The sequence below is a fragment of the Poromitra crassiceps genome (assembly GCF_964638095.1).
Source record: "Poromitra crassiceps genome assembly, chromosome: 8".
Taxonomy (NCBI): domain Eukaryota; kingdom Metazoa; phylum Chordata; class Actinopteri; order Beryciformes; family Melamphaidae; genus Poromitra; species Poromitra crassiceps.
The window spans coordinates 18,553,925-18,566,906 of record NC_139629.1 but is presented as its reverse complement, the minus strand read 5'-3'; the positions used below and the strand labels follow the sequence as shown (position 1 = coordinate 18,566,906).

The following is a 12,982-nucleotide window of genomic DNA, read 5'->3' as shown; positions in this document are numbered from 1 at the left end:
CCACCTACTTCCTGCTTCAGCACTGTACCAGAGATTTTCATCCGCCATTTATTTTCCCATAGACATTTCGTAAAATGCTTATAAAAATAGTTTTACTTGTTCAAACCAAATGGTTCAGATATATTTAGAAACAGGAGAGACCCCATAACATTTCACTCGGACCAAAATGTAAAAACAATTTTAAAGGAAATATTTTTTTGATGTAGTTTTTTTAAGTTTTGGTCCGAGTGAAATGTTCTCTATAAAGACCTCAAATAGAACAGGGTAAAAAAAAAACACAAATCATATATGAATTGAATTGAACTATTATCAAATGACATTGCTTGGTAACAAGAACATTGAATTGAAAGCTGGCACCTTAGCAGTTAAACCTTGATTTATTTGCATGACTTGTTCTGTCAAAATGTGACTGCACTGCACAGCAAAGTAGAATGTGAGCACGCTGGCTCTTTTAGCCTGCATGCTACATTGTATCTTCAACAGCACGCGCTGCACTGTACATGTGACTATACACTCCAATCACTTTGCTGAGACGGCAGCAAACAGTGTCAAATGTTGAAATAATTGCTTTCTTCTTGACACGTGGTTTATGCATAGCCTGCTGCAATAGAGATACTGTGTTCAAAAGCAGCGTTCTGCCATGGCCCAGGGACAAGAGATGTTATTCATTTTCTCATACGCCAGAATATTACTGTATCTTTTTCATCTGATACACACATTTTCACACACTTGACATAAAACCCCACAGTTCATAAATAATGGAGTCTCCAGGCATTTAGGCCAGATACGGTTGTCATGTATTGTTGCTATATGTAGCTAGCAGAATCCGCAGTGAATGCTCATTTATTATAGTTATGTGGTTATTATGGCTAATGTCATTGTTTTGCTTTTCAAATCATTAAGCGGGCAATGGTGCTTGTTGAGTGCATTGCCAACCTGAAAAAATGCTGCCTATCAATAAAGAAATGCATTGTGAGAACGGTAATAGAGCAGAGGACACTGAATGGTAGACAACCACAATTTCTCTTATTTTGCTGTTATTGTTGCTTTTAGAGAGAATTTGTTTGTTTGTCTTTTTGTTGTTGTTGTTTTTATCTGAGTAAAGTGGCTTAAAGGGATGTTTGCTGTAATTGTAATGTATGAGCTGCAATCCCAGTACTGTATTATTGACGAAAGAGTTTGCACAGTACATAATGACACACAACATTTCTTCCATTTCATTTTATTTTATTTAAATGACAGAGAACCAGCCTTATAATTCTATGCTCACAAAATGGCCTAATAAGTTCAAGCTCCACCAGCGGTTTGTGGGAGACATTGTCAGCTGGGGCATCTTGCAGTTTGTAGTAATCCTGTGATGATGATGTCTAACCCTGAAGTCCACAAACAAATCCTGACATACTGTAGCTGCCAGAGGAGCCCCAGATGTTCCAAGACAAAGTGTAGGTCCATGACTGCGTCGTCCACAGACTGTAGACAAACTGCAGGGGGCAAAAGGGTGTGAGATGTTTTGAAAGTAGGACAGTTACAGTAGGACATGAAGTCAGTGAGGCCAGTAGCTTTGTCCTTGTTGGAAAAAGCAACAAGTCAAGTCAAATTTATTTCTGTAGGGGGGTACGGTGGTGCAGTGGTAAGCGCTGTCGCCTCACAGCTCAAAGGTCCTGGGTTCGATTCCCACCTGTCCTCGAGTGCCCACCGCCCGGGTGGGGTCGTCAAAAAGGGCCTTTCTGTGTGGAGTTTGCATGTTCTCCCCGTGCCTCCCGGGGGTTTCCTTCATATAGGAACCCCTTCACCAAAACATGCAATATCCTGGTTGCTGATGTGGTGCCTCCTCTGGTCGTTAAGGGCGCCTGTTCAGAGGGAGTGGAACTCGTTGGAATAGCAAGATCCTCCCACGTGCTATGTCCTACCGGTGAAGCTTCCCCTGTCAGGTGAAAAGAAGCGGCTGGCTAACTGCCCATGTCTCGGAGGAAGCATGGAGCCAGTTTTCGGCTATCCCCAGATCGACAGAGGGTGGAGTAGCAACCAGGATAAATAAATAAAAATTAGCACTAATGGGGGATAAAAATGGGATAAAAAATGGGGGGGGGGGGGTTATTTCTGTAGTACTGATTATGGCCAGTGTTCGGGGCCAGTGTTCGGGGTAACATTACAAAAGTAACATAATATATTAATTGTAGCAGTAACTCAGTAATATAACTTATTACTTATAGGATTCCAGTAATATTATACCAGTTACTTTGTCAAGTAACTCAAGTTACAAATTGAGTTACATTTTTTTTAAATCAAAGCACATATTTACATCATTTCCTAATGGTTTGTTTGTATGCAAATAACCACTATAGATGACAATAACAAAGTAAAAGGATATCAGGATTTACAATTTTTTGTTTACACTGACTTCAAGATGGTTGAAATTATTTTTCGGGAATGTTCCGGGGCGGCGATGTCATTCTGCTACTGCTGTTATTACAGTGAAAGTAATACAAAAGTAGTGTAATAACTAACAAGTTATTCTACACAGACAGTAATATTGTAAAGTAACGTATTACTTTCAAATGAAAGTAACTAGTAATATGTAGTATATTACATTTGGAAAGTAACTTGCCCAACACTGGTTACGGCTCCCGACTCTAGCGTGTGCACTGAACGCATGCACTTACTCACACACCACCACAAGAGGTCGCAATCGTAATCATCGGCCGTTTTAACCCCCTTGAAAATCGACCAATGTTGTCACTGTCCTCGTGAGGACGTGCACGTGGATGCAGTTACTGTAATACTTTGTGTGATGAGGAGTGTTGGCGCGATGATGTCACTCAACCAGAGAAAGTATTGAGAATGCTGGCAAATGTAGGGGAGCGGTGCGTGTGAGGAGGTCTCTTCCTGTTTGGGAGAGCGTTGTACAGCCGCCATGCTGAGCCTGAGTCATTTATTGGCAAACTGAGTCAACAGTCTGCTTCTGTACTGAGACTTGGCAACCCTGATGGCCTTGATGAGCTGGATTTTAGCCAGGCACTATTCTCCTCTAATTAATGAACTCTCTATATATGTTAGCCAGTGCATCGTATGCTATAGGAATTTTGAATGGAATGCAATGCATAACATTGTAGCAATTTGGAATGATTTATTACAATAAGACAATTTCAGCACGTTTTTAGAATGACTTCTCAGTACTCATTGCAGTGTATCGCCATGGGTATACATAACCCTTTTGAGAAACAGTGTTCTACTCTATATGTGTAGATCTGTAGCGTGTTTATTCTCAGTGCACATGCTACTGTAGGTGATGAGAGTGTTTTCCCCGCCCCCTGTGGATGTTATGATGTTATCATGTTGTGTCACTGGCTAAAACACAGTTCCTCACTTTACTAGCATCAAGATCTGCCTTTAATGTGTGGCTTTTGCCTTTGCCATAAAAGAGGAGACTGATGAAGGCTGACAGTAATGGACAGAACCTCCCACCTAAACACACATGGAGGAGCTCTCTGTGGAGAACATATCCAAGCTTGTCCTCAACCATCTGTCCTTGTGTAATTTGTGTTGCCTGAGAATGTATCAAGAGATCAAGATGGAAATGCATGGTGGGAGATAATGAAAGGATAGTAAGTCGTAAATTATTACCCAGAAGATGTAACATCCAATAACTACTTTTTCTTCTTCTTCTTCCAGTGATATGACGTTTTTTGAATGAATTTGATTTTGAATGGTTCTGATGTGTCTTCTTTAAATTCATTAAGTGGTATCAAAATAACAAGGTGCATGGGGCTGTCTGAACAACATGCTTCGAGGGCGGTGCGGTGTGTCTTCAAATAGCAATTGCTAAACCTTTTGATAAACCATATGCGCAGACAAGGCTCAGATGGATTTCCAATACAATCGTCACTAACCAGATACAAACCTCCCTCCAGCTAGTACTGATAAACTCGCCGGGATGATTTTAGGAAGCTGTATCAAGTTTTCACGGACACTCAATTGGAGGCTCCCTGTTATTTACATGGCAATAGACTTTCCCTAGATTTCTCCGGGACCCGTTCCAAAGGCAAAATAAAAGACGGAAGGTCGCTATTGATGAATACAAAAGCAAGCAAGGTGCAACAGAGAGCACCATTACTACTGCTGTATGTTCTGACCTACTGCAGATGCTTTCTAACACAGCCACAGGCAATATTATTGTCTCCCTGGAAATACTGTAAGAGGGGGGGGGGAGAGAGAGGGATGGAAATGAGTGATAGAGTTGAAGTAATCGGTGAAGGACGGAGTGAAAGAAGAGGAGGGGAGAGGAAGGAGGAACAGAGGGGATATCTATCTGTGCTGCCTACAGACTCCAGCTGAAAGGATGATACCACGATGGAGAGAGCGATAAGGGGAAAGAGGGGAGAAGGAGGAGAAAGGACAGTGGTAATGGAGAGGCCGTGATCTCAGAGAGGAAGGCAGAGTGAAAGAGAGGTGGAAAAAGGATACAATGTGGCTGGAGTGGAGGAGAGCAGTTTCTGCACATTCTCTGATGGAGAGATAGTGATTGAGTGAAGGCAGGGTGGACAGATGAGGCAAGGATACCCACACTGGTGTTGACGCTCTGTCAGAGGCTGGCTCCAGCGGTGAACTGTCTATTGTAACGAGAAAGACGTCACGGTGGGGACTGGTAAGGATATGTGAGGGAGGGCGGACCTACGGAGATATTAGAGTAGACCTATAGAATCTGGCTGTAGCATGCCTGTCAAAAAGAATTAGCTACCCACCTTAGGTCTTGATGCCTACATGAAATATGGCTGCTTCTTCCGGTGTGATCCTCCCAGTTACGTTGCTGACACAGACACAACATACTGTAGCCCGCCGTAGCGCGTCGTCCAGCATGGCAAAAATCTCGTCAATAAATATCCCGAGTTGTTCAAAGAGCAGCAGAAATAGCAGATGTGATAGATAAAATTATTACATTACCTCAAATAAGTCGTCAAACAAGTGTTATTTATTGTGACAAGCAACTTTTTTTTCTCCAGCGTCGGAGTTTTAACGAGGAAATGTGCCAGCTGCAACAATCCGTCGAGCGGACCTTTGCACCCATAATTATTTTACAGCGGAGCATTCAAAAATAAGGTGGATAGATAGGATAGGATAGGATAGGATAGGATAGGATACACTCCATACGTACGATACATACTGTACACAGGCTGGCATTAAACACACTTCATACACATACAATATACACACAGACTTCCATCAACCAACAACATTGCACACTCTAGTGCCCAATTGTACAACACTATACTGTTTATACTGTTTGTATAAAGAAAGATAATAATAAAACAGCCCCATCAAACATGGAGTCTTCGTCAGATGTACATGAATTAATGAATTAAAATGAAAAGAGCAGCTTTACAGCTACATGTCTACAGTTGGCCTCTGGCTGAGTTGCCATTTAGGGCTTTGATGGACAGGTGCAGAGCCGTGTCAATACAAGAGTCCTGACATCTCCATTCACTCCAATGGACCAGTGTTTTACTCTCAAGAGTTCCAGGAAGTAAGGTCCTGGATTAAGCAGCACTGTCGAGTTGCAGCAAAATAGACAGTTTGTGTTGTACTCTGAAAGGGTTTTCCCCCCCTTGAATCAAATTGTACATTATCACCTTTATTTTAGCATTCAAAAGTAGCGCGAGACCCCTTCCTGGCTTCTCATTGGCTAATGAGTCTCGCATTTTGGTCCTCACCCATTGGTTTGTGGACTCCCGCTTTGAAGCCTCGGCCTTGGCATTTTGACTGTCGCCATCTTGGTTATTTGCAGCCAGAAGCAGCTAGCGCGAGACCAGGGGTTTCCTACAGAGCTGCAGCACGGCCTGCTATTGGTCTGTGGACGCCGAGCTACGCGATCACTGGACAGGTGACCTGCCAATCACGCCCCACAACACAGTCTGCTTTATCATCTATTTGTCCCTAAATGGGACCATCATTTACAAAATCAGGCTGTATTGAAGAAGACTTGAAACTAGCGATTGAGACCATAAACTTGTTTACTCAGTTCATAAAGCAAGTGAGAAGTAAGATAATTTCCCGCATTGACTCCCCCCCCCCCATTTTTCCCATTTGACTTATTTTTGGAGCCCCCTGCAGGCCATTCAAAACAATGCAGTTTTAAGGCACTTCCGCAATGGCTTCATTTTTCAGAGCCGGAGGTTGCGCCTTGAGCGGTCCACAGAGTGACAGCTACTTGTGTATGCAGAACAAGCCCTAATAAGCAGACATCAACATAAGCAAGCCAGGGGGGGAGGGTGGTGGTGACGCATGGGTGAATGATGCTGCTTTTTAATGCACACAGACTAGTAATGTGTCCCTTTGGTGGTGGGATTAAGTATGACACACACAGCTGGGAGTCAGACTGAAGATGTTGCTGGGAGCTTGTTTCCGCTTGTCTAGCAGGGTCCGTCCACGTCTGGCCCTTAGCCAGCGCTCACAGCCCCTCACAGCCCCCACACGCTGAGCTGCACGCTGCAATGTCACATCGCACCAACCTTTCTCCAAAGCCCGGGTCACATCCTCCTGAAGCTATATCCATCCAGCTCCCCCCACCCCGCCCACGCAGTGTCACCCCATAACGTATACCCAGCAGCATAGTAGCATGTCGATGATTTTATTTGACAATTCTGGGGACTGGATTGGGCTTTGGCCAATGCTGGCGTGTTCCGCCTCCAAATCGAGTGGGATTCAGCGTGTTGTGGCGCTCTCCTCGGGAAGAGCCTGGTGACGCGAGGTTAGTGGCTGAGTGGATCTCAGCGAGCCGCAGGCAGCCAGCTGCCTTCGTGTTGCCGAGCGGAGAGTGCAGCCCGTCGGCCTGGAATCTCCGAGGTGCGACCCCTGACAACCAGGCTCTCTGAGTCGCGCGCCATTATCGCTATTGCGGTAAATAACTGCTCCAGTGGAGCTGATCAGTGGCCAGCAGATCAGACTGTGGTTGTACTGGTCAGCTTCCAGGTATGAATGTGTGTGTGAATGTGAACAGGGTACTCCTGAAAAAGAGAGCATTGCTCTCAGTGAGACTCCCCCTGTATAAATAAAGGTAAAAAATAATAAAAAATAATAAATATATATATATATATTCCTGGAATGTGAGTTTTTACGAGCCAGTAACATTTCTTTGCATTCTTAGACATTACCGTTTGATTTAGTTTGCATAATTGGTCAAGTTAGTAGTTAGTTTATGGGCTAGAAATTCTGCCAGATGACAGGCACTAGGCGCCATTTTCCCCTTCATTTGGAAGAGAAAATGATCCTGAAATGAAGATTTGATTGACTAAAAGAAAAGAAAAGTCATTTTTGGGTTCAGCTCGATGACGTTAAGTATGACAGAGACATCCCGGGCCTGAGCTGAGCTGAGCTGAGCCCCATAGCTCTGCCCAGCCGCTTGGATCAGCAGCCACTTGTAGCTGGCGTGGGCTGGCTGGCTCCCTCTGGGCCTCTTCATACACTCAGCCAAGGCCAAACAATGTGCCAAAGCCTGGAGAAACCACACCGCAGGCTCCATGCCAGAGTGAGAGAGAGAAGGAGGGAGAGAGAGAGGGAGAGAGAGAGAAGGAGAGAGAGAGAGAGAAGGAGAGAGAGAAGGAGAGAGAGAGAGAGAGAGAGAGAGGTAGGGTGAGAAAGGAGAACTTTGGAAGTTAGCACGAGCGTATTGTTTGCTCCTTCATGTAGGTGGCGTTAGAGAGGTGGGATGTGGAAGGAGAATGGAGGGGCGAGTTGACGGTGGTCCTCCTCCTTGAGACCTGGTTTCAAGGCGTCATGGCACTCTGTCAACAGCCAGGCATGAGCCGGAGGGAGAGCAGCAGAGCCAGGCAGAAAGAGGAGAAGGACATAAACAGGCCGTTTGGGAGAGGCACAGAGAAGGAGCTGGCTGAACGTTTGTGTTTCTGAATGTTCGATGTCCAGAGAAGTGAGCACGTTTCATCAACATGATGACCAAACAGAACAGTTATTGGGACGTTTCTCCAGCACCGTGCCATTCGGTGTCATTTCAGGCGACTCGATGAAGGGAGTCAACTCTTTGATCTCTGCCTAATGTGTGGGAATCTGGGAGTGAGTGTGTCTTCCTGATTACTCCCCTGTCTCTATCTCGCCTTCAGCAGAAGGCCCTGACTCAAGAAGATATGACGGTACGGCAGCCACACATTCTAACAGTGTGGGAGGTTCTTTGTTGCCAGGACTCATCAGCTTCTTTGTTTGGGATCTTTTCTTCTTTCTTCTTGCCAAATAAAGAAGGTAGGAGTGAGTCTGCAGAGCATCAGCTGACTCCATCCTGTCAGTCTGCAGAGCATCAGCTGACTCCATCCTGTCAGTCTGCAGAGCATCAGCTGACTCCATCCTGTCAGTCTGCAGAGCATCAGCTGACTCCATCCTGTCAGTCTGCAGAGCATCAGCTGACTCATCCTCTGTCAGTCTGCAGAGCATCAGCTGACTCATCCTCTGTCAGTCTGCAGAGCATCAGCTGACTCATCCTCTGTCAGTCTGCAGAGCATCAGCTGACTCATCCTCTGTCAGTCTGCAGAGCATCAGCTGACTCATCCTCTGTCAGTCTGCAGAGCATCAGCTGACTCATCCTCTGTCAGTCTGCAGAGCATCAGCTGACTCATCCTCTGTCAGTCTGCAGAGCATCAGCTGACTCATCCTCTGTCAGTCTGCAGAGCATCAGCTGACTCATCCTCTGTCAGTCTGCAGAGCATCAGCTGACTCATCCTCTGTCAGTCTGCAGAGCATCAGCTGACTCATCCTCTGTCAGTCTGCAGAGCATCAGCTGACTCATCCTCTGTCAGTCTGCAGAGCATCAGCTGACTCATCCTCTGACAGTCTGCAGAGCATCAGTAATGAGCCTCATTACTGTTTTGCTCCACCCCCTCTGCCGATCTGTGGAGAGCCATAGACTAGCACCATGCTTCCTCCCACATATGCACAGTTCCCAGCTGGGGGATCACTTCACCAGCAGGACGTAGCAGGTGGGAGGATCACGCTATTCCCACCAGTTCCCTTCAGTTCCCCCCGAACAGGCGCCTCGACCGACCAGAGGAGGCGCTAGTGCAGGGACCAGGACACATACCCCTAATCCGGCTTCCCACGCGCAGACACAGCCTATCGTGCCTGTATGGACGCCCGACCAAGCCAGAGCTAACACGCGGCGCGAACCTGCAACCCTCATGTTGGCAGGCAGGGAATCTACCGCTACACTACTCGGACGCCCCTCCAGGACCACATTTTGCCATGATGACACACACCCCCCCACACACACACACACAGACTCACACACACACACACACACACACACAAGGTGAAAACAGTGCCAGCCACAGGCTGTGGTGACTGGTAATAAGGGCGCAGAGGTCTGATGGTGAATAACATTGTGATTCATGAGATTGCACGCCTCAGCCATTCCCCCAGTCTTCTGAGGGCATTTAGGCTGTCAACACAATCCAACAGCAAAATCACTTGTCAAGGAGCACTTAGTCTAGAGATTACATGATAAGCATCGAAATGAAGCTGTTAGATTAGCAGCCTTGCATCGCACACACCTGAGAGATGTCTTCAACTAAAGCCACACCTGACAATAGGGGTTCCACACATGCACAGAATCCACACCTGAGAGCTTCCAGTCTTACTGTTGCTGCCCAGCAAGCAGCTCTACTGGTGCCACCACATCCAAACCCACTTCTCTCCATGCTGCAGAATACAATACATCATATTGTGTGTCAATAAATGCAGAGGCATGGAGTGTCTAGAGACCAGGACTATTTCTGTTTTACATTACTTCATTAGGCTCTTCCTGATAACCTTTCAATTTGCATTATTGGTTTTCATTTAATCCCTCCCTGCCCATGTAGGCTGCTGTCTGCAGTGTAATGCATGATAAAGCCTGCGGAGGGAGAACTCCACACTTTGTGGCTGCTAATTAAACAGTAAGCCAGGAGAAGAAGCCAAGCTTTACAGGGATTGTAGAACAGCTATGCAACGGATGTTGTTAGGCATGACTTCTTAGCTGCTCTCAAATCACTCTTAATTATTACAACCTCTCCTGGGCTTATTGCTTTTCAAATATAACTCACATTGTAACAGAAATAATGGAAATATCCCTTGAATCTCATTATTAATAAGATTATTAGTATTAATCAGTATTAATAATAATGACATGTTATACCTATGGTATGTGATTTTTACTTGAATTAAAATTTTTGATTTTACTTAATTGAAATATGCCGTTACATTGATCTGGTATTTTAAAACAGCTTTGAACATGACTGAGCCAATCAGAAGTGAGGACCAGTACTCCAATATCAGTTTTATAATAGCCTATATTGTTTTCTGAACTTTGGGTCCATTTGGAAGCAGCAGTGAATTGAGCTTTCTAATGTACCGGATAACAAACATGACAGAAGATGGTTTTAAAGGCTTTGAAAGATGCAATTTAAAATATTGATCCAATACTGTCTGTCATGTTATTGTGCATAGTCTGGCATAATTGAAATAGAAGGCTTTTAAATTCCCATCAGTTGTCCTGACAATACAAGTCCAACTCATTGCTCATTATGGACTGAATCATAGACAATGTAAAGATATGAAATAGTGATCTGTGTGACATGAAGTCAATGTTCTGCTAGAAAGGGAGATATTTTTTGACTGTCACTGAAAGTATCGGTGTTTTTAATGACATTGTTTTGCTTTATATTTTCTACCTGAAAATTACTGCTCCCTCAAATGTTTCCCAAGGGGAACAAAATCAACAAGCAGCTTATGTTTGCTTGAAATGCTTCTACTGGAAAACATTTAGTATCACCTCAATTCACAATCTCGGGTAATACTGAATGAGAATGAGTAGTTGGCTCAAATAACAATTGCCAACTACTACAGATGCCATTCTGCGTCATTGGCCGTCTATTTGCCAAGGTTAAAAAATAAAATAAAATGAAATGTTTTGTCAAAAGGGCAATAATGTGCATATTGATTTTTGGAATTAGGTGGTCAGGCCTCCAAATTTGAACGGATTACAGAAGGTCACAAATGACCAAGTAGTCAACAAAAAACAAAAGCAGCCAAAGTGTATTTTGCACTGACTCTCATTCTCTTCTCAATCTCTTCCTGGGGGGGGGGGGGGTGGATCTGTTTGCCGCTGATAATCTTATCAGCTTCCAATTTCCCTCATCGCCCTGTCCCTGCAAATCTTCATCTGCGTGATTGATCATCTCCGCGCTATAATGAATGCTAATCTGATCTCCTGCTCTGTGTGTGTGTGCGTGTGTGTGTGTGCGTGTGTGCGTGTGCATGTGCGTGTGTGTGTGTGTGTGTGTGTGTGCGTGTGTGCATGTGCATGTGTCTGTCTGTAGGCCTAAAGATCCGCGAGGTGATGATCAACGTGTCCCGGCAGCAGGTGGAGGACTTCCACGGCCCGGAGGATTACTGGTGTCTGTGTGTGGCCTGGAGCCACCTGGGGACCTCCAAGAGCCGCAAGGCCACCGTCCGCATCGCCTGTGAGCAAGCGCCTGTCACCTTGATGCCAGACTGACCTCATTGTCGCCGACACAGTTAATGACATAGAGTCTGATTGAACTGTTCTACGCTCTCTGCTGATTCTGAATATAAATCACTTGTTTTCGACCAAGTAGAACTCTTTGTATTTAGGATATTTCAGGCCCATGCCCAACCCGGAAGAGGGCGTTACTTTAGGCACTCTATATTCACCTTATTCTTTGCCCAAACAAGGACGCTTCTGCATGACGTCATTTCGTAATCGTCTTTCCGGTTTTAAACACGGAAGTAGAGTACGCCTACCGCAGTCATTTAGACTTGCCAAAAAGCTGTTTTCAAGCTAAAAAAAACCCAAACTGTTTTAAAGTTTTAATATTTGGCGGGTGAGAACGTAACATATATGTGACCAGTTTATCAGAATAACACCTATTGGAAATCTTTAACGAGCAGCAAGGACTGGGAGCGCTGGCTGTGCTGCTGACACCGGTCAGACTAGCTATCTGTCAAACCCTACTGTAGTTAGGCTACTGGCAGTGAGAAAACACTGTCGACGTGCTTTTGTAACTAACGTTAAATGCCGACCGGGTACAGCCATCGGCTCCTCGCAGCAGTAACGTTATGAACATGTCACTGAAGTTGGATGCAGTGTAGCTTAATTCTGAATGTTGCCAAACTTCATTCATACTGACGTTTTATTTAAAAAATGGCCGACAACTAGCGCTGAACCGGAAGAACAAATACGTTGCATCGAACGCGGAAGAGAGAAAAAGTGGGCGTGGTGAATAAGGTGAATAGTATATGCCTGCCGACAAGTTCATCCAGTTTGTACTGTATGTGATCATCCAGACTCTCTGTCCTCCTCCTTAGACCTGAGGAAGAATTTTGAGCAGGACCCCCAGGGCATGGAGGTGCCTCTGAAGGGCATGATTGTGCTGCACTGTCGTCCCCCAGATGGAGTGCCTGTGGCTGAGGTAGGGGCTCCTTCCACTTCAGACTATTGACTGTATGAAATATGGACGTCATATCAGCTGCCAGAAAGTGAAGCCAAAACATCTCGATCGCCTCCCTGGTGGCTGGTTGCAGTATAGGTCATAAATCCCACCCATCCATGTTAGCGGAAATCAAAGTAGGCCTACACATTAAATCCATCTTTTTCACAAAGATGGTTTCTGTCATTTTAGGTAGTTCTTGTCATGCTGATGTATGTTCAAATGCACATTTTTTTGGATAAGTTTGTTTTTTAATCATTATTTGACTGTATAACACTGGATGAACAGCTGTGACAGCTACTCTCAAATCTCCGTCAGATGCGCTCCGACTGCACTGAGTCCAGTTCCAAATGATGTCAAACAAGCAAGATGGCACCTCGCTCAAACAAGATATTTTGGCTTCATTTTTGCATAGCAGTAGCATATAATATTATAATGTTATTCAATCAATGCTTCAGAGAGCCTGCAGATGAGACCAATGCCCCCCCCCCCCCCTC

At 45.0% G+C, this 12,982-nt stretch overlaps 1 protein-coding gene across 1 annotated transcript in view; it reads left to right on the top strand.

The window, feature by feature from the left end:
- LOC310780535 (netrin receptor UNC5D-like) overlaps positions 1 to 12,982 on the top strand; it is a gene marked incomplete at both ends in the record, with an annotated part of 358,699 nt that overhangs the window by 251,387 nt on the left and 94,330 nt on the right. The window contains 2 exons of the mRNA XM_083641100.1: positions 11,355 to 11,498; positions 12,364 to 12,467. Of these exons, the coding sequence (XP_083497226.1) occupies positions 11,355 to 11,498; positions 12,364 to 12,467 (248 nt within the window). The remainder of the gene's footprint in view (positions 1 to 11,354; positions 11,499 to 12,363; positions 12,468 to 12,982) is intronic.